The sequence below is a fragment of the Clavelina lepadiformis genome, chromosome 6, assembly GCF_947623445.1.
Source record: "Clavelina lepadiformis chromosome 6, kaClaLepa1.1, whole genome shotgun sequence".
In the NCBI taxonomy this organism is placed as follows: domain Eukaryota; kingdom Metazoa; phylum Chordata; class Ascidiacea; order Aplousobranchia; family Clavelinidae; genus Clavelina; species Clavelina lepadiformis.
Genome location: NC_135245.1, coordinates 8,707,905 through 8,730,636, shown reverse-complemented (window position 1 = coordinate 8,730,636; position 22,732 = coordinate 8,707,905). Strand labels below are relative to the sequence as shown.

At 35.0% G+C, this 22,732-nt stretch overlaps 2 protein-coding genes across 3 annotated transcripts in view; one reads left to right on the top strand and one right to left on the bottom strand.

Moving 5' to 3' along the window:
* LOC143461856 (signal transducer and activator of transcription 5A-like) lies at positions 1–22,468 on the top strand. Its single transcript, XM_076959762.1, has 21 exons — positions 1–162; positions 4,444–4,558; positions 7,434–7,590; positions 7,740–7,908; positions 9,098–9,187; positions 11,475–11,543; positions 11,892–11,991; positions 14,274–14,377; positions 15,610–15,767; positions 16,745–16,903; positions 17,048–17,150; positions 18,630–18,709; positions 18,776–18,863; positions 18,932–19,063; positions 19,140–19,232; positions 19,308–19,467; positions 19,571–19,721; positions 19,807–19,946; positions 20,019–20,168; positions 21,127–21,270; positions 22,302–22,468. Exons 1-21 carry the CDS (start codon positions 94–96, stop codon positions 22,349–22,351), a joined length of 2,481 nt encoding a protein of 826 aa, XP_076815877.1. The 5' UTR covers positions 1–93; the 3' UTR covers positions 22,352–22,468.
* Positions 22,465–22,732, bottom strand: part of LOC143461857 (uncharacterized) — a 36,626-nt gene continuing 36,358 nt past the window's right edge. For both annotated transcript variants that reach the window (XM_076959763.1, XM_076959764.1), the window contains exon 18: positions 22,465–22,663. In XM_076959763.1, the coding sequence (XP_076815878.1) occupies positions 22,584–22,663 (80 nt within the window). In that variant the 3' untranslated portion in view covers positions 22,465–22,583. The remainder of the gene's footprint in view (positions 22,664–22,732) is intronic.

Below are 22,732 nucleotides of genomic sequence, written 5' to 3'. Positions count from 1 at the left end.
ATCTTGCTAGGATTTGGCCAGAATGATGGTGGATTCAGTGAGATCCGTAAATATGGTTAAGTCGAAATGAAATAGTGCCGGTACAGAGTTATAATGGACGAACAAGGGGTTAGTGATTCTTTGGCAAATGCCCAGGAACAGATTAATGATTTGGATGATCCAGTAAGTTATTTTTATCATTGTATCAGCCCGATGCCACTTTATCAGTATGCCGTGTAACCTAGCCTATTATTAGGCTTACTTAAACCTCAAATAAATGTAGACGTATTTAAACGTTTCTTGTAATAAAACCTTTGAAGAATTTTATTGTTTTTGTTGAACTGGAATTTATCTGCATTTTGTTAGGGATAGACATTTTAAAAACTGAAATCTTCAAATTCACCAAATGTTTTCATTAGAGCTAGGCTATAATGAATAATGCAAGGATTTTGATTTGCTTGTTTATTCCTTTTGTACAAATATGGTATACATGCTGTCGCCTGTATATTATGTCGATATAAAATATTATATTGATTGCTGTGTGGGGATGGCGATGTGAATTGTTTTAGGTTGGTCTAAAGCCAAAGGTTTTAGTCTTTCTTTTAGAACTCCTTGACTGTTTTATCTTTGACTCCGTTGCGTATGCTATCTCTGCTTGTTTCTTTAAGTCAGCACAGCATTCATAAAATCTAAATTGTTATATTGTCCAAAATATAGTCGTAGTCACATCAGAAACAATTCCATCATCATTTCACATCCAAATAGAGCTATCACTTCAATTGAATAATGAATAAGCCAGAAAGGCACAAGAGAAAAGACTGAAGAGAGTGGTTTGAGCCAAGCCTAAGCTTTTATATCGATGCATATCAGCGAAAGACATGTTATTTGCATTGCTACGTATAGATGTGTCATATTCTACATCACCGAGCTTTTCAAGCACTATCAAACTTCATACACTCTAAAATGCGACGCTACTAGAAAACACTCATATCTAGGTCAGTATGTCGGTTTAGTGATTCAATGTTTAATGGCAGGATTAACCAAGTATAACACAGCTGTATAAATATTACATTTGATCTAACTGGATGCTCAGCGGTATTAAAGCCAATAAAGATGTTACGAAGAAAACAAAACTGATCGAAGGAAGTTCGGTTCTGTTGGTGTATTCATGAAAATGTGACAATACAGCGTATTCGGCATTTGATGCGAGTAATGGCACCTTCTTGTGGGAAACTTGATTCAGTAGCTTTAGGTTTGTTTTTCTAAATTCATTGAAGATCCTTGGAAAACAAAACTTTTGCTAAAGACTGAAGTGTTAATTTCATCATTAATTGAAACAGTTTCATTTAAATGCAGCAAATTTGTAAAATATTTTCCTGAAGTGGCTGCGTTTCCTTGAGAAGAAGAAGCATTGCTTGATTGTGACGAGTGTGGCCCGTTTAACTCAGAAAATAGTTTTGTTATTTATACATTAGTAATAAGAACATTGAAAGCGTTCTTAACCGGAACAGAGGGTTAACTTTTTCGCAAAAAGACATGGTTTCCTTCACACGAGGTGAGAAGTATTGATAAATTTTTGGTTTGGCGTTTCCGCTAAAAAAGAAAATTTTTCTTCCACATCTGTCAAATCAAAGTTTTCTTCAGCTAGCAGTGGTTCCCAGCTGGAGGTACTCGTACCCCTTGGGGGTACGAGATTGAACATCAAGGGGTACGAATATCCTTGGGCCACAGATTATGATTTTTGTGTGAAATACTAGTTTAACATTTAATTGAGCTATAAAAGCAATTTAATTTAGCAATATATATATGAAAAATTCCATCAGAATTTTTTTTGCAGTACGAAGAATGCTCTGACCTGACAAAGGGGTACGAGCAGCAAAAAAGGTTGGGAACCGCTGGGCTAGAGTAATACAAACAACATTGGATGGACTGTTGACTTCATTACTGTCATTTGACCTGTTTGCAAAAATAGGTTTGCCAAATTGCCATCCTTTGTTAGGTAGCATTTTTTTGTAATCTGTGATATTATCATCTGCAAGATCACAAGCCAAACGCTTAAAAAGATTTTGTTGCCAAGGTAGCTAAACACTTCTTTTAAAACGCAATTTTAAAGGCCATACCAAATGTATACTTATCCATGGTGGTTTGAAAAGTGTGGGGAAAATCATTGCACACGGTTTTCCACTTTGTTTTGAAGGTTGCAAATTAACGTTTGTCTAAAGCAGCGGTTCCCAAACTGGGGTCCGTAAAGAAGTTTCAGAGAGTCCGCAATGAGAAGTTAAAGTCTTTAAAGCTTTAAAGCAGTTTCAGAGGGAGGATATAGTACACGACATGAGAGTTGGGCTATCCAAAACCAAACCAAACATTGATGAGTTAATTGCAGCAAAACAAGTTCATCCATCCCATTAAACGCTTACCGTATTTGTTAGTTTTTGCTTTTTCTTTCATTTGTGTGGTTTTTGCAATTTTCCTATACCATTCTTTGATTTTTATAGGGCCATGAAGTATCAAAATAATTACAAAGGGTCCGCCAAGCAAAATTTTTAGAAAAGTTTGGGGAACCGCTGGTCTAAAGATTGTAGCAAGTGAGACGTGTGAGTTGGAAAAGCGAACAGGTGTATATTCTCTTCGCTTCATAACAAAGATGATCTATAATAATCTTTATGGGTGGAATGGCCATGGAAAATTAATATTAATTAGACTACTGTTTCTCTATTGGATTTTGGTGAAAACAGTGGAATAAAGATATATTGCAGCCAGTAATAAAAGGCGATTTTGGTCATCCACCCACTGTCAGTTACATACGCAGCTGACCCTGGTGACAGGTCAACAGTGAATGCTGGCCTGACAAATTTCCCTGGAAATAACACCAATGGGGGAAGGACTGATCCATCTGCATCAATGCAAATCAAACCAGTAATTTTCATCTTGTTGTTGCTGCTCAGTTGGTAACAGCTCTTGAATGACAAGACTACAACAACCTATCGTGGATTTGTTTGCAACGGAAAGCCGGGTTCGTCGCAATTAGAAATTAATGAAGAAGATTCTACCGAGAATTCTTGTAGCGTTGTCTTATAAGATAAAAACCACTTACAAACGTTTCTTTTGGATTGTGACATGGTCCTGGTCATTTTGAGTTTTTCAGCTGTTTTCAATTTAAGTTCTGGATGAGTTGATAGAAAATTGTCCCACCATATATTACCGGGAAGATTGTGGAACATTCAACTTTTCAGCCACTGAGGTCCAGGATGTTCTTTACAGCTTGAAGAGTCTAAACCAGATTGTAAGCCATAAGTTGATTAAACTTTTTTATTTGAAACAACCTTCGATTTTCCTTTATTCTTTTCCATTCAAGGCAGATGTTGAGGATTACTTTCCAAAATGGCACAATATATAAACCCTTACTGTTATAAGAATAGCAAGAAACACTAGACAGATAAAAGTTAAAAGAAAAATGAAAATTTGGAGTTTGATATAGTTCCTGCAAATGAAGATAATGTTTAATGATTTAAAAATCATTAGCAGTTTTTAGCATATAAAAAGAAGAAGAAATGGAATGCCAGAAATAAAAATCGTCATTGTGAGTTGTAAAAGAAAAAAAAACTAAATAAAATCGAAGAGATGGAAAGAACGCATGACACGAGTTCCAAAGAAAGAAAACGCAAATTTTAAGTGAAATGGTTTGAAAACCAGTTTTTAGTTGTACTAATCTGCTAACAAGTAACTGTCTACTCAGTTAAGCTATTTCATGAAATATTTATACTGGTGTAAAGCATATAAATTGTTACAATGCAGAACATCAGAATATCAATACATTTTGCACTGTGTGATCACTTGTCAGCTGGATAGCTGAGTGTCTCGACCGCTGGCCTTGCAACAAATGTGGTTGGTGTTCCGTTTTCGAGATTCAGTAATGCGATAAATAATAAAAAAAACAGAAAAAATGTGTGACAATCGGAATTTGCACAAATGTTTGCCCGATAACCGGGCTCAAGCGATGAGGAATCATTGCCCGGTTTTAAACCATGCAAAGACTTTCCTCAGTCTGAGGATAAAGATTATCATACTGTACCATACCACTAAGACAAAAAGTATCACCATTAAATTATATATAAAATTATATTTATTTATTGAAACATTTTTGGGGCTCCTTCATAAAAAATTCAAACTTCCCTTTTAATACACATTTAGTCACTTGATGAATGATGTATGTTTTTGAAGTTTAACGAAGGGTTTGATGAATGCATACCTATGAAACGCAGTGGGTTTAATACCTTCAACAAGTTTAAGAATGTGTTGCAGTATATCTGCTTAGTGCCTATTATGTTAGCTAACTTTTGTAGTGATTTAAAAAACTGGATCTTTACTAGCATGATACATTTTATTGAATATGCTTCAAATCTATTTGTTTTTAGGATATATATATATATATATACTAAAACATTTTTGGGTTTGTTGAAACAGAACCTTATGGAAGCGATAGATGACTTTAATGCAAGGTTTCCTGCAGATATTCTTGAGGAATTAAACACCTTGGACGTTGAAGAATTATTTTCACCTCCAATAACAACTGACTACGGTAGCCTATATTGTTGACTTACAAATTTTAACCCCTACCTGACAATGTTTTGTAAAAAATTAAAATTATTGGTGAAATTTTGGACTCACTTTTTTTGTAAATGACTATTAATTTGACCAGACATGCTGTAAACTGGGGGGTGGGGGACTTTTACTCAACTCAAAGTTTTGAAAACTTTTACTCATGGTCACCTACTTCAGTGGGGCAGGAGGGCAAATTTGGCCAACAAGTCTTTATGATCATTTACAATTTAATAGACTGGGAAAACAAGATTAATTTGGATTGGCCTAGCTCAGCTTTGAAGGATTCAATAATCAAGCTTACAATGGTAATTCCCCTGATTTAATACCAAAATTAAAAAATATAATGGAGGGAATTCATTGATTAATTTTTTGGTCTTCAGTGTAGGGGATGAAAATTGTTCTGATGCGGATGGCTGCAAACATAATTAGCAGTTAATGACAATAAGTTTCACAAATTAGATGGGCAAGTGTGACCAGGCCTCGATGGCAAAAACATGCATTATGGACCAATACGAGAACGATAAAAAATTATTAGCTTCAGCATAGCTATCAAACTCTAATTACAAAAAACATAATTTAAACACATTTAATATAAAACAAAAGTTGCGCTGATAGTTTGGCAGGACATAAGCAGTGTGTCACCGTCAAGATGGAACCAACCTGTGTGTCTGGATGGAAATGGAAGATGGTCAGCTACGTCACTCATGTCAAGCCAGTTGGTTTAATCAGTTTGTTTGAATATGCATACATCGACAGTGATGTAAGCGACAAGAAGAGATGAACATATCTGATGCCTGGTTGGATCTTGGAGCAAGTGATCTAGAAAATCCATTTTTGGGTCTTTTTTACCAGAGTGTGAATGAGTCACTGTTTTCAATCCAAGGCTCTTCTGTTTGTGCTCTAAAAACAATATTTACAATGCAGAAGAGAGCACTGGACTTTGATTTTACAATAGTGGTTATTTAGAGAATAATCGACAAAATAATAAAAAAATAGATGTAGAGTGACATGTGATGCAAGAGAGAAAGTAATAATACTAATTTTGATAGAAACTGCAACTAGGTAGTGTGAGTGTGTAAAGTAGGTTAGCCCTTGTATAAAATCAATTATGTCATAGTTACGCAAAGTGCAATAGACAGCAAAAACATTTAACAAGAAATCGAGAAAAACTTCATGTGTGCAATTTTTCTTCAGTGGTGTACAAAATTTGCAATCTTAAAGATGTCTTCACGCGATGACTCAAGCAAAAACTATGTTAACTCTGACTGTATGTTGCGATTGCTATAAGTTTTAGTTCAATAAACAAACTGAAACGGTGCATGTACTGTATGTACTTTATTGTGGAGACCAGGCTGGGGAAAAGAATTTGACTCGATACAGTATAAGGTTCGATTACAGCAGCAGCAGCAGCAAAAGTGATGCAATGGAATAAGAAAATTGGTGTCCTGATACGTTTTGCTGTTTTACTTCACTATCATTAAGTTTTAGATTCGGCACTGGCATTCTAGAAATTTTAGAGATTCTACTTTGGGGATTCCCGAGTCAAGTTGAGTTAAATTATTTTAGGAAAAAAAATCCGTGACTTTATTCTTTTATTTTACACATTGCACTGAAGTCCATTAACACCGCTATAGTTGAAGCCACACAGGTATGAACATTTATCATCTCGCCTTAAGTGCGAGGGTTGTAGAACACAATAAGTTACAAAACGTTTTGCTTGTAATAGGACATGACCTAAAATTAAACTAGCCTGTGTAGTCAATGGTGTACCATCAATATAATTTATTAAGTGATAAACCAAAAATTAATTATCCAAAGAAAAAACGTTAGCAATAGGAAATTTATGAAGACCGGGCATTTCAAAAGTGACCGATAGTAGAAATTTCATATGTATATTACTGCATAGTTCTGCATAAAAAATAATGTTTTTGGATTTTTGGGAAGTTCGACTTAAAAATCATTCTCGGACAGGTGATTCACTCCTGTCCTTTAATCACCTATCCTTTCTGGGAATAGATGCCAATGTTTGCTGCTTTACATTTTTGATTGAATTATGAAAAAATTTATAATCTGCACTCCTGTTCCCATAACTTAATGTTGTGGGTTGTGTGCACCTTATATAATTACAGTGGCATCAATCAACAACTGTGTCAGTGGGATATATATATGAAATGATGGTTAGAATGATATTGTCCTTGAACTTGCATTGCAAGATAAAAAAAACTCTCTGGTTGTTGTACCTTATGCCAAAAGTTGTACAGTTCACATGTACAATTCAACACCCATTTCCCTGCCAAAAAGTTGATTAAAGTACTGTTACAGTAATTATATTAGTACAATTATGTAAGCCATACTCTTAACTTAACAAAAAAGCTAACAACTTTATGAATAATTGAATTCTTAATGTAAGTCAAAAAAATCAGTTACGAAAATGTTTTTTGTTTCCAGTTGCTTTTCGAATATCAAGTAACCTCGAAATTAATTTAAGGCTTTGGATTTAGTTTTTTACAATGAATGGCAATTACAGTATCATTGATGAGAGTAGGCTATTCAGACATACTTTATAGCTTTAGCTGCATGAAGCTTCACAGTGTGTTTGTTGTTCTGTATAGTTGCCTCATAAACTCATAAAGCCACTTCATCAAACAATCGAATAGTCGAAGCATTGTATGTACACTTGTACGTTGTACATACTGCTTATACATGTGCATTGTGTAACAATTATTTGCATAATGATTTTAATCGCTTTTTTTGGAAGCAGCATTTGCGATAGATTTTTAGTCATTCACTAATGATAAAAAAATGTTTTTAATTAATAAATATATTGATTTTTATATTTGTGGTATTTTAAGATGACAGTCCTTGGATAGGTCAGTGGAGCAGGTTTACAGAATTAGTGCCACGTGCTGACACTGATGTTAAAACTCAAATTGATCGATATGGGAGAGAATTTTTGAATATTCTTGATTTTCGAAGATTTTTTGCAGAAATAATTGAACGAAAAGGCTGGTAAGTTCTCACACTTACTTAAACATGCCAATAACTTTTATTCTAGTCATCTTATAAAACAATTAAAGTAAAGTCTAAAACTCTAGTAAAGTCATCTCAAATATGCCAAGATAATACATGAGTAATATGGATTCAAAACTGTTATATAGGCATAGGATTGAGCCATCAGATGATGTGTTGGGCAGTGAAAATATGAAGCTCGCTAAGGCAACGGTGATAAGCTTGCAAGAAGAAGTAAACAACTTTCTTTCCAATCCCAATGTCCAAATAAATTTCAATGAAAGAACACGCTTGCAGCAATGGCATCGCCAATTACAGGTTTATTGTGATACCACAGGAGACAATGTACAATTTCTTTTACCAGTGCTGGTGGGTAGGGCCACTGACTTCCATTGTTGTCAGGGGTGCAAATGTGCAATTCCCAATGTAGAATAAATTATGATGTCACTCGAGGGATTATGACTTGATTACGCTATCGGAAAAACTTTGGGAAACACTGGTTTAAGTTAAAATTAGTCATAATGTAAGTTTGTGGGTCAATACCTCATTGAAAATAGTAAAAAATCCTTAGGTTCGTAACCAATAATTTAACCCAGGGAAGTCAAACCCAATTACGCAGAAATGCCAGAATTTTTACTTAAAATCATTTGTCCATGCCATCGTTTGGTAAATTAAGTTTCATTTTTTCTGTTTTGGAAAACTGTGTATTTTTAGAAAGAACTAAAAGATTTATTTTCACATAAACCGCCTTTGTATATTATGCAAATGATTTATAAATTGCGCTAAACTGTAATAAAGTCTTCTTTGCAAACAAATATTTTGAACTAAACTTGAAAAATTGGCTTACAAAATTGGCAATTTGCATTACTCTGTCATAATTTCTTTGCTGTTAAAACCCTGATAAGCACCACAAAATACACAGCTCAGCAATGTAAAACGCTTGACAACTCTTGTTAGCTACTGAGGTGTGATTTTGCCATAGTCCTTCGGTTATTTTTAGAGAGTGGCAGTTGAGCCCAATCGCCAGTACTGCATCTGAGTGTCAATTTAAATTACTTTCAATTATATGGCACACTCTGCATGCCATATTTTGCCTGAATGCCATGTGTTCGACACTAACCTCGTATTACGGTGTATGTTTTAACGTCATTAGCATAACTTTAACGAGTTTTACAAGAACCCCTGAAGGATCACACGCCCCAGTTAGTAATCCTCTGCTCTGCAGAATATAGACTTGGAAAGTGGAAATAATTTTGTAATTTTCATTTACGTAGATACAACATTAGTAACAATGCCAGTCTGTAATGAACATGGTGGTTGTCAAGTACTGAAGTAAGAAAATTAAGTGCTAACTGTCACTGTATTTTATCAATGCCATGCTAATGGGAATGCAAATTATAAACTTTTGTACACTCACTTCAGTTTCAATAGCTTGTCACATATTGCACTTCATTCTTAGCTCTAACAAGAGATATAGTAACAATGCCTAAAATTGCTTCTTTTGTAGAATCAATATATTAATCAGCCAATGGAACTGGTTCAAGTGATGCTGACTATGTTGAGAAAAGAACAGTCAATTTTGATTTTTGCTGCAAATGTAAGTTAAGTAAGCACCAAAGAAAGTAAAAACATTTGTGTACCATAACTCATTTTGCTTCTTATGCATGCATGATATCCCTGCATAGAAGTACTGTTGCTAGATGTAAGCAACTGTTGCAACTCAATAAAAAAGTATCAACCCTCAGAAAGTTGTTGCTTAACACTAGAACTCCGGCAATGTCGATTTCGACAACTTTATAAGTTCAATACGCAATTTTTAACGATTACTGTTTGCTCACGATTCTCAGATTTTACGCTGTCGAACAAATTTCTGTTCAGTTTACTTTCAGTTTAATAATTAGAATATAAAATGTATGTAGCAAATTTTATTTTTAGTTATACCTAGAACTCTGAAGGTGTTGTTTTTGACATTAGTCCTTCCAATGAACGGCAGTTATCCAGTCAGTCATGTGGGATAGACGGATAGTCCCTACAAAGAAATTGAATAAATGCGTCTCAACCGTTGTGAGCAAAAATCTCTATCTTTGAGCTGTAGCGGCCTGGGTGGCATTTTTAATACCATTACATCATTTCTTGGAAAAGTGTTTTGTAGTTATTGATTGAAGTTTATGAACTTGTTTTTTGATAACACTTCAACTGTCGTTTGACATTTGGAAACTTGCTCTGAATAATTTCGTGTGAAAACTTCCTTTAGTACGTTCCCAGGTTATTCCCAGCACCTGTGCTGATTATATAAATCTTATTGCAAATGCCCGCTGCTTAGCTTTATACTTATTATTTATCTGCGTGTATCTCCTATTTCCAACACATTGCTTTCCTCGCCGCACATGTTCTGAAATGCTGCGTTTTTCTTGTCGAACATTTTCACTCCAATCGCTTCACGTTTTATGAGCTTGCACTTTTACCAGCGAGCAGAGGCAGGTAGAGAAAATCACCGAAATGAACAGATAAACTGTCTACGCTAGTCATGGTGATTGCAACTCAATAGACATCTTATAAGCAGTCATATTACCATGTTCTTCGTTATTTGTAATATTGAGAAAGTGTAGGCTACAACACCTATAATAAAAACCTTTTCTTGTAAACTATTTCTGTTGTAATATTAAAACCTTTCGGCTGACAAGGGGTAAGAATATTCTTACCGCACGCAACAATAGAGTCAGATAATTCAACAGGTAAATTAAGTTAACATAGGTTAACATAAGACAAGCATAAGCCTCTGCAGAGCCTATAGCTGCTGTAGTCGGGCTAGGCTAAAGATGGAGATTAGTACGAGGACTAGTTCCAGTTCTACTGTTGCTCTCGCATTTTAAGACTAGTTCAGGCAAGCATTGCATTAAATGTTGTGTTTCACATGCTATAAATTTTATTTGAAAAGAGATGAATAAAAACTTGTTGCAGAAAAAGTGTTCTATAGATGTGAGCAGCCGGAAAATCAGAAATTGACTTAGCTGGAGCTCTAGGTATATTTTTCCCTCGGAGATCTAGTATTGAAATAAAATACTACCGTATTTTACGGACCATAAGGCGCAATTTAAATCCTTTTTTTTTCCTCATAAATTGATCGTGCGCCTTATAAGCCGGTGCGCCTAATGTATGGATCAAGTAGTACGGTAGGTAGGTAGGTAGGCTATACGGTACGGTTGGTAGGTCCGAGATCATGTGATCGGTAGGTAGGTTTACGGTAGGTAGGTTATGCGGTAACCCATACTCCTTAAAATACGTTGCGTTCTATAGCCCGGTGCGCCTTATGTATGAACAAAAAACTAATCAAAGCAATTTATTGACAGTGCGACTTATAATCGGGTGCGCTTTATGGTCCGTAAAATACGGTAACCATATTAATATAGCCTCTTTTCAGACAATTGCTACTTCTAGTAAAATTCATGATATGATGTATACTTTGTTCAAACTAATCACACTACATCAAGAGAGAGCATTGCAAATATTAAATTTATTATTTTTTGTGATAACAAAGCTGCCAAGATTGTGTAGCTAGGAATATCAATACATGGTTTGAATAACTATGGATTTGGGATTTAGGCAGAGGTCCAAAAATCTATATTTGTGTGACTCATGTTTGATCAGTTGTTCTAATACATCAATATGACTACCATTTGCTTCTTGCTATTAAAGGTTCGGTTTGTTGGGCCATACTTTTTATTAATGTGTTGTAAAGTAAGCACAGGTAGGATCACAGGAAAAAAACACATGTAGAGCTCTTGTTCTATTTGAAAAAGTTGTCCTTATGACAGCCACTGCTAACACGTTGCATGTAGTGTGATTTTATGCACTGTTGATATACAGTTATATTTTGGTTGTAGCGTAAAGAAGAAGCGTCAACTATTACCAAACAAGAATCCCAAGTTGAAAGAATTCAAACTATTATGAACGTAAGTTCTTGATGATGATGAAATGTTTAGAGATTTCTTTCCGCAAGTATTACTTGAAAATCAAAGTTTTGTTTATATGGATGTTTGCTGCCAATTTTACCAAACTGCAAATAACTAAACCTGTGGATAACTCAGTAATTTGTTTTATGGATACCTTCTGCTTAGACTTTACAATCATCCACTGTATCAGATGTCGTTCTGATGTATCAAATGTAAAGTAAAAGAAAATTTGATTGTTCACAGTTTTAGAAGATAATTTGTAAAAGTTTTCATACTGGGTATACTTATTCTCATTCAATTGCAAATGTTGGTATGAACACTGTTTAATTAACAATTTGTAATTTGTAGGAAATATCGCAGTTGGAAAGTTCACTCCAGGATTCGTCTCAGCGTTTAGACAGATTGCACACAGAATTCCAACAGCTTCAGATATATACTTCAGGAAATAGTATGTATATGTATCAAAAGTTCTATTTCTTTACACTACTTACGTTTTTTAAAATATTATCCCTTCTATGGAAAGGACATAATCTACATATCACAGTATTTAAAAAATGACATTTAAGTTATGTACCAAGAAATGTGTAACAATGCAAAACATTAATTAAGTGGTGTTCATTGCCCTTATTGCATAAATTACAGACATGACCTATAAGGAAAGGCAATGTTTTTAATTAATTATCATGATTAGAACTTTGACATGCTATGACTACGAAACTATGTAAGAATAACTCCAAGCTTTAACTATCTTAAAAACTAGAGTTAGTTTGGATATTGATAATATTTAATATCTGGATAATGGATATATCATGATATTTGTATTTTAGCTAATCAGTTAACCAGATAAAAATTCGTAGTAGTAACGCAACCTTTTCCTAACTTCTAGTAATGCACGATAAGTTGAGCTAACTCTTTTGTTATAATAACACCACACATACATACAAACCATTCTCGAATTCCTAATTTATATTTTATTTTGTATCTCCAAGTCCTCCAGGTTTCAAGGCTGCGATACAAGTTAATATTAGTGATGCGATTGTATGTTTATATGTCAACTGTCTGTTAATTGCATGCCATCTTGCTAAACCTGTAAAACAGGGGTGTTCAAATGATTTCTGACATGATCCACCACAGCCAAACCTGACAACATGATGATCCACTAAATATGAATAGTAAACATATTGGACATGCTTTAAATTTTATGGTTCTTTATTAATGTAAATGTACCCTACATTGTAGGGCCTACAACATATTTATAACTTTGTAAAAGTCAAAAGTGAAGTGTGCTACAGCTGCAAGATTGTTTCAAGACTACATTGGAAGATCCACACAAAAAGTTGAAAAGATCCGGACCCGGATCGAGATCCGCCATTTGAACGCCCCCGCTGTAGAATGTACATAATTAGATTGAAAGTTAATCGAAGTTAGATCAAATAATGTCTGCTGCGAAAAAGAGAAAAGAATATTGGGCCTTAATTTAGGCCTACTAATGAAGAGAAGATTCGGGTGATTGTAACAAAAGTTTGCTGACAACAGGGTTAACCAATAAAAGTTTTTGTAAAGCTAAGATTTGTGAAAGATGTTAACTATGCAGTGGTGCTATAACGGTAGATGTTTACCACGTGCACCAAGCCAACAAAGTGTTTAGTTTTAGGGAAAAACATTTTCAACTAAAAATACTCATATATAACGAGAATATCAATAGCTATATTGAAACTAACCGGGAAGGAGGAAGAAGAGTTGCTGATGTGCACAAAAAAAAACAAAACATCGAAAGAAACACCAACCAAGGGATCAGAATTCTGTTTCGGTGGCAAAGTATCAGGGCCACCAGGTGCACCAAAGGCAAAGCAATAAATTTTATATTTTAGAATGGCTTACGTCAACATTACCATGAACATAATTTATATGGCTGTCAAGAGAAGATACAATAAATCTCCTGGCTATAACATATACACATAGCTCATTAGAACTTATACAAAATACCATGTAACAATGACATAATAACTCAAGTTAGTCATTATGGCTCTATTCTGGCTTATGCCGAATGAAAATCATGTCTGATTGAAAGTCCATGTAATTGCTTGTTTATCGGCTAAAGAGGTTTAGATGGCAAAGATGAGGAATAGATGGGAATGGAGAAGATTGAAAATGCACTTTGTGATGATGTAGCCAAGACAGCAGTTAGTGGTAATCACCGTCACCCTACCTTTGAAAGAATAGCGAACTGTCCTACGTCCAGGAAAACTTAAAATATTTTTTTCTGGTATCATGCAGTTGATGCATCATTCATCATGTTTATGCCTTTACTGGTTTTACTTTTGTAAGGTACAATACTTTTTGCAGCGCATTTGCAACAGTAGATGGAAATAAACAGCGGTTGCTGTTAACAGTATGCTACAATGTTAGGCCAAAATATTCTCAAAGCAGTCAGAAATTTTATGATTTATTAAATGTAAAGCATATTCAAATCATCTTTTTTGACAAAATAGTGCTGCTTGCAAAAAATAAGCGCTCATGCTCAGCTCTGATTGCTGCTCCACCTGAAAGGTCTTGTTTAAATGCATGGTTGTAATTTGTAATATTCCTTATTTTCGATCAAATTTAATTAAAGGTGATTATGAATTGAAGTGTAAGTATAACTAAATTACAGTTTTATGCGGCATATTTTTTAATTGTGTTCTTTGTGAAAATGCTACATTCCTTAACCACATTGTGGTATGTTTTTAGTTAAGGCTTTGGATGCGTACAATGTTCAGACCTTGTCATCTACAGATGCTAAAACTTACAATTATCTTTGCAAGCTCCGAGAATCCATTATAAACAACAAACAGGTTTGTTTATTGTGATGTATTATTTTCCCTTTATAGCCTGATTGGAATATAGGCGGCAAAGAGGGCATCTCTTCCAGTGTCCACAATCTTTCAATTGCAAAAATGTCCAACTAATATTTGCAATGTGCACATAAAGAATTTTCTGTATTCCAAGTGTTTTTCATATTTATTTGTTATTTTGCTTTTTCCATTTTTGTACCTTCCAATATTAAGAATGTGCCACCAATATACGGATTTAAGCTGCTTCCATGATGGAAACATGCAAAGATGGACAGTACCATGGTACTACAGTGCAGAATTACTGTACTGCGATACTTCTGTATTGATACCATCGAATTCCTTTACCAAACCACTCGAAGAAATTTTAGTTTTACTCAGCGCTTTTTAACTGACTATTTCGGTTTTGAAAAGTATGATTATCAAAAATTAATTTGAAATAAATTTCTATGCCAGCTTTAGCGTTCGATGTTCTTGTTTAATCTACAAATGTCTAATAAAGGAGTGAGGTGAAATATATTTGGAACCTCAAGTCTAGCCACAACAAAAGCAAAATTGCACATGCAGCAGGATGTGCGATCCAAAAAGTACTGGTGTAGACTGTAGAGTACCATCAAATCGGCCCATTACTTTTTTCACCATTACTGATGGTTCTTTAAAGCAGTGGTCCCCAACCTTTTTGTCTCCACGGACCGGTCTACGTTTGATAATTCTACCGCGACCCACTAAAAGGGTGGGGGAGACGCAGATTTTTTTTAATTTTCTTGTATTTGAACATGCATTCAAAAAACTGAATGTAACAAACTTACTCTCCTGATTAAAGGGCATCGGGCAGTTAGAATGGGCAAGGGATACTAAATTAGGAAGACTAGCTGATACACTCAAGATAACAATTCAAGAATTTTAGCATAACAAGGGCTTGTGATGTAATAAACTAAGGTTATTATGCGATAAAATGGCTTCTCCAGACAATCGATTTCGAGAACTCAAGCGTGCCTACGCAACAAAAGGGGTTCCCACACTAATTAACAGTACCCTGTGCGGACCGGTACCAACTGACCTACGGACCGGTACTGGTCCGCGGACCGGGGGTTGGGGACCACTGCTTTAAAGTACCCACTGCCCACCTTTTGGAAGCATGCTGGTACTTGATATTTTACTGTTTTGCTTGTGTTATTTCGTAAGAATTGCTTCAAATTAAATCTGTTCGGATGGTAATTACTATGATTTTTTAGTTGCTTGTTAAAGCACATCAGGAACAGATGCGACAGCAATTTCAGAAACTTGTTCTACAAATAAAACAAGAAATATTGCACTGGCAACGGATGCAGGCTTGTGCTAATAATGGGAGAACTTTCCCTACAACTTGCGATATTAATCATTTGGAAGATTGGTAAGCTGTATGAAAATACTTTAGAGATATCTACAGAAGTAATATTCTCTTCTACAGCTAGATTCTGCAAATGTTTTTTGGTGTAAACCACCAAAATTAGTCTTTGATGTTTTGTAAACACTCAAAACGCACTACATTGCTCCAACTGGCAATAATAGGGATGTGTCGAGCCTAAACGTTCGGCACGAACATTGCCATTTTAAGTGCCCTCATGGACCTGAACTTAGAAAAAAATACTAGTTGTTCCAATATTTTCTACCGTGAATAATATCTAATCTTGTTTTGCCTGCCATTGTTGGTGCATAATACGTCACACACATAGGTGGTGTCACTGAAATGTTTCTGTTCTTTTTCGTTAAAAACATAAACGTAAATAAGTTATACGAAATAGTTTATGATCTTGAAAAATGTTTTTGTGAAATAGTTTCTGTTTTTACATCAATTAAGAAGTATGTATGCCGAAAATATCGGCTTTGAATTTAGCCCACAGCAAGGCCAACAATATCAGTAAAGACCTTCTTCCCTTCATAGATCAGTTTCTTGTTTTGGTATGGAGTCGTAGAGCCGTTTGAGCTCGCATGAGCTCTAGACTAAAGCTCGGATTCCAATGAGCCCGGGTTTTTTCATTTTTCCACAACCAGTAAGACATCTAACTAAAGAGAAACTTAAAATGATAAAAACAGGCAAAATAACAATAACGAAGTAATTGCGTTATGAACGAAGTTTTGGATACACGGTGGGGCTATGTTACATCAGTAGGGATTGTAGGCAAACAAATAACACAACTACACTGTAATGGTAGCAGATTAAAAGTTTGCAATGTAATCACACTATATAAATTATTCATTTTCGGACGACCCAAAGTAAAGCTCTCGCAACCCAAAATTGGGTCATGACCCACACTTTGCAGACCCTCGCTCTATATTCTATAAGATTATTCATTATGTTGTACACTTATGGTAAGATTTGTTGTTTAGTTGCAATCCTCTGTCCAAACTTTTGACCAAAAGCTTAGAGCAGTTGGTTCGTCTGCTTCACTTGGAGGTGGACACCGTTGCAAATGAATCTCACATGATTTCTGTTATTGAAGGACTACGTCAACAATACGAAGATGTCACTAAAGACCTTATTGAAAAGTGAGATTATTGCAATAAACCTTGCTTTTGGTTATGTTTTACCTGAGGGTGTTGTACTTGGACAACTAGATCAAGCTTGCTAAACTTTTTTTAAGTATTATGCACAGCTAGTTTGATGCACTGGTAATTATTTGACTGTTTTAGCACTTTAGTTCTTGAAAAACAGCCCCCTCAAGTTTTGATGAAAGACAAGAAGTTTGTTTGCCAACTTCGTCATCTTGCTGGAGATGGCTTGAGCAGTCATCAGGTATAAAACACCTTTATTGTGCAGATTTTTTCATACTAGGGCGCATTATGGTTGTCGTGAGTACAACAGCAGAAGTTAAGCTGTTTGAAAACAGTCAGAATATGCCATGTTACGGTTTTCAACCAATTGACATAGAAGTTCTTTTGCTTTAAGACCATTGTAATACTAAATTACCTTTGCCAAAGACGATACTGAACACTTTGTTGTCCATTTCTTAAGGCTAAATTCTCAGCAGTTGTTTCTCATAAGAGATGTGATAGATAGAAATGCAGTTGCCTGCTGAGTTTTTTGCCTATTGAGTGTAAACCTAACCGCTCTCGCAATTATTATGAAGATGTTATCCAAATTTTTAATTTCAATTTAGTCCAATAAGCTAGTATTTAATATTCAGTATTCTAACTGCGTTTACACTATAATCAGAATGAAATTTGTGACGTCACGTTGGGGGACAGGTTTAGGCACGGCAGTGCTCCTAGGCTCTCTTCACCCAATTATTACAGAGAAAAATGCCAAAAACATGTGCAGTAGCAGCACTGAAATTTATTGAACTTTACAATTTTCAGGGTAGGTTTGGTCTATTGCGACGATTCAAACATTTCTAAAAAATTAGCCTATTAAATTGAAGAGGTAAAATCGTTTTTGCGTTATCTATAGAAGTCAGTCAAATAATTTGTAAAACATTCATTGACCTAACTTCTATCCATCAGACATACTACTTCTAGCGAGTTTTGTTATGCTGTCTTTGTCAGCTGTGAATCTTGGCAATTGAGTTAACAACCATTGCTAAACTATGAAGCAGCCTAAACGTTTTGGAACTGCACTTGCTTAGTAATGACACATAACTGGAGTTATGTATCATACGACATTACAACTTTGGGTTATTCTCATGCTATGCACAATAACCTAGTCAGGCTAAAATGTTTCAATGGAAGAACCGTAATGCTATTTGTTATCTGTGAATGGTATAAAAACAAACCAAAGGTAGGCGCAGTAACACTTTTTAAGAAATATAGCATATTGTGATTATTTGGTTTGTGTTAAGTTTTAAGAATTAAAACCATTAGTTAAACTTTTTGCAACGAAGCAGATGTTTAGAATAATAAACCACTGACAGTGGGTTTAATGTAAAACAATGTATTCTGATAATAGCTGAATTAGTTTTTTTTCAGCTTCTTTAGCAAATATATGAGCTGTTTTAGTGCTTTTCTGCTTTAATTCAATTGTTCAAGCATTGACAAAAGAAATGCAACCAAAAAGAGATGACGTCAGAAACTAACCTAATGGTATAGATTTCAAACCTTTGGTGCTTTAAACTTGGTTTGAAACAAGATGTATCTTTTCAGTGTGCTGGGTAATGTAACAGAAATGGGGTTAGAAATAGAATACAACATTAGCAATATTGAAATGCATTTTCCTGAAATATATGCTTTTATGATGTAGTGTGAAGTGCAAAATGCATATAACATATAAATTTTATAGTTTCGATTTGACACTCAAGTGTGGTTGATAAATATGGAAACGGCTCGGACTCTTATGGAAGGGGACCACATAAGGGAAATGTGAGTTTATTAACTTTATTGAAAGGTAGTGGAGAATGGTTGTTATATAGCTGTTTGTACCCATAGAAAACCATCAGGGCGTATTGTCAACAACACTGCAAAAGCTGACTTTTCTGATCAAACTAAACAACTTTTGGTTCACATGAGGAATATGGTAATTTTTTTTTCTTCAATGAAAAGATTTACTGTATTAAAACTTGCTATGAAAGTAACTGTTCACAGAGTTTGCAAATGAGACAAAGAGGAGATCGGGGCCGGGCTGACTGTGTAGCTGAAGAAAAGTTTTGCATGGTGTTTAGATCATTTATATCTCTCAGGTTTCCATCTAACAGCGAGTACAATGTCGTTGCACAGGTAAAATGTTTGTTCGAGATATTTTGTTTGAATACTGTTACTTAAGTTGTTTTTAATTGTTTTACTCATATGCTAGACAATGTCCTTACCAATTGTTGTCATTTCTCATGGAAAGCAAGAAGCTGATGCACAAGCTACAATATTTTGGGATAATGCATTTTCAGAACAGGTGAAGTTTTGTCAACATCTGCTGTAAAAGCAAAATAAATATTAGTCAGAACTAAACTTGCAAATAATTTCTTAGTCAAGGCGACCATTCGAAGTCACAGATACTGTACCTTGGCATCTTTTGCTTAGTGAACTAGATTGTCTATGGAAGAAAAATTGTCGGGAGGGACCGGGAAGTTCACCTGTTAGGGGCTTAGATGACAGTGCCCGAAAATATTTAACCCATAAATTTCTTGGTAAAGACTATCGTGTTTTATTATTACATATTAATATCTTGCATATTTTCCGTAGTATCTGTTCCTTTAATTTTGGTTTTCGTATGTGGTTGTTTTTTTGTAGGAAGAGACGATGCTGCATCCATTGTTAATGTCACATGGAAACAGTTCAATCGAGATAATCTTTCTGGAATGGGTTTTACATTTTGGAAGTGGTTTTTCATGGTAATGGAGCTTTGCTCTAGTGTGCATGTCAAAAAGTACTGGAATGCGGGGTAAGTGCCTTATCAATAAGATAAGAAGATTGGGCGTCACACTAGTGATTATTTTTAAGTATCCTTACTACACTTCTGCATACAGGTTGATAAAAGGTTTTATTAGCAAGGCTGCTTGCCATATACTTTTGAAGCAGCGTCAACTTGGTACATTTTTGTTCCGCTTCAGTGATTCCAATTTGGGAGCAGTTTCAATTTCATGTCACACTTACAATGTTAATTCAGGTGGAGATTTAGAACAATGATAGATACCTGTAAAAGAGGGTTTAGCGCCATGATTTTTTTGCATTTCTTCAGGTTTGGAAGAAGTTGGTCACCTTGAACCAGATACTATTTCAAAACTGAAAAGTCGGAGCCTACCAGATATTGTAAAGGACCTGAAGTTTTTGCATTTCCTTTATCCAGACTTGCCCAAGAATAGTGTATTTCAAAGTTATTACACTCCAGGTTATTGCATTTTCACTGCTTTTGTTAATGCAACTGTATGTTATTGAAGTTGAAGAAGGCAAAGGGAGATATTTTGGTCTTGGTAAAATTTTTCTTTTGTGCCTTTTGCTCCTATTACTGTGTGGGGAACATGTTGTTTCGTCATAAAAATAGATAATTGTCAAGGTATAAATGTGAAAAACATTTTGGCCTTCAAAGTAAGGTGAAGGTGCTATAACAAATTGACCTTAGTTCACAAAAATTTGCAGAAAATAAAAGGAATATTTTGCAATGATTTTAAGTGTTTAAGCAATTAATACCGAAAATGTATTGCTTTTATGACAGATGTGGTGGAGAAAATGATATTGCAATGTGAAATCTATGTGTTAGGATCAAATATAAACAAGATATCATGTGTATGCGATCAAAGATAATTATAGTTTTTTCGTGCATAACCGAGTTACCTTGTTTTGGTTTCTAACTTACAACTGGTATATATACTATGGTAATAATTGTAATCATGAAATATAAGGCACGACTGGTCAAAAACAGAACTTAACATCACCTGATGAAGTTAACCTGAATGGGTTAATGAGACGTCGGCCGACAATAAAGTTCTGTTTTTCTCCAGTAGTGCCTTATATTTTGATGATTATACTTAAGGTGAATCGTAAGTTGAGTACAGCTTAGCCTGTTACCTTAGCGTAGTTAGGTATATACTGTAAGCATACGTATGCTTCCACTATAATACATTTACTGTCAGCTTTCTATGCTGAAAATAGCTCGATATTAGTCACTATTGCCGGTACCATATTGGCTGGCACTTCTACCATGAATCACGGTGATTGGACATAATGGATTATAAATTATATATACGTTATAATGGATACTTAAATTTGCGAAACTGTAGTTTATTGCAATTGCTGATTCTTCACCACTAAATACTGTGTTGATCATCCACTTTAACATTTCTTTTAAGCTCCAGAGACAGGTGATTATTGGCGAAAAGAAAACCAGCAAGTGGTGATATGTGGAAGGAGCAATTTTGTGGAAGGTAATCATTCTGCGGAATCGCCATCAAATGGAAGTGCCTTGATGAGCCCAGGTCTCCCGAATGTTAACGGTACTATATGTTGTCGTAAAAATTTCGAGTGCTATTTCAGTCATTACCGCGCAGCAGGTTACGTAGAAACATAAGGGAAATACTAAAAATATAACAGTAAACATCGAGTATGCTGTAGCAACAAGTCAGAACCTGCAATCATCAATCATTGGTGTATGCGCTATACTCTGCAATCGTTTAAAAAAGGCTCCCACTATTTCTCAGGAAAAAATCGAGCACTTTTTGTTTCTTGTTAACCTAAACTTATTCTACGTCTTAAATGGCTAAAATCATCTTTTTGCAACCTTAAATTTCTTAACATTCTCTTAACTAAGCTCACCGCCTGTTTTAAAAAACAATCTGCGCGATCTACATACGATTAAACATTCATTTCGTATTAAAAAATGACCAAACATTGACCAAAAAATGACCAAACATTTTACCGCCATATACTGTCACGTCTCCTGGGTTAACATATGGCATAGGTCAGAAACAAAGCTAGCGTATATTCACGAATGACCCACGGACCTTCAATTTAATATTATAGGATGTACAATACAGAATAATTCACTTTCTAGAAAAATGGAACTCAGAAACCTATTCTAGAACAATTTTAACAGAAATCTGTGAAATATAGCGGAAAAAGTACATTTATCATGCAGGTTTAAGTGTTTGCACGAAAAACGTAATTTGCGAAACAGCAGCAAAGTAGTTCTAGGGCCTAGGCCCCTCCACTTCTAAAAACGCAAAAATTGTTAGTCTTGAAATTTAAATTGCCGTATTAATTACGACCCTAGTGTACTACTCATAAATTGCAAATGACGTCACCCTTATATCTTTCTGCCATGAAAGAAGATGTAGGCGTATGTCATAAGTCACCAACATTTCATTTCAAGGTGTTTTTAAACCATGTTTTTAGCTTTAAAAGCGCAAATTCTGCTTGTCTGGACAGCATATAATGGCCTCCAAAAGTTGATTTCGTTATAGAGGGGCTCTTTCCCAATGATCGTTATAAAGCTGTAATTTAGTGAAATAACTTTTGTCTTTTTAAGATATTCAATCGGCGCATGGCAACACCAACCAAATTAATGACATGGAGTAGCAGTTTTTTTCCAGCAATGTTAATTGTGTGGTTAGTTACCTCCTTTGTTTCACGGATTGTGCAATTATATGATGATGTATGTATGTACAAAAATATAATTTGTTCTATCGAAAGCAAGTTCACAATTGCCGTGTATTTGTATAAAGATAATAAAAGTCAGAACACCGATTTTTTCAAGATAAAAAACAATAATAACTGAAAGAACAAAATCAACAAACAAGGCAGAGCATCATCAATTACGCTTTTTAATAAGGTAGATTTCTTCATATCCTTGGTCTTGTTGCAAAAGCAATAGTCCCCTTCTTGCAAGCACTGATTATACAAAAGGTACATTTAATAATCTGTACGCGCCGGTTATATGAAGTTTGGAAGGGTGAACTA

Excerpts from the sequence above, each read along its gene's own strand:
- LOC143461856 (XM_076959762.1), top strand. The coding sequence starts at position 94 with ATGGACGAACAAGGGGTTAGTGATTCTTTGGCAAATGCCCAGGAACAG. Across the intron at positions 14,378-15,609 it reads CCATTATAAACAACAAACAG|TTGCTTGTTAAAGCACATCA; the intron begins GTTTGTTTATTG and ends ATGATTTTTTAG. Across the intron at positions 19,233-19,307 it reads ATAATGCATTTTCAGAACAG|TCAAGGCGACCATTCGAAGT; the intron begins GTGAAGTTTTGT and ends ATAATTTCTTAG.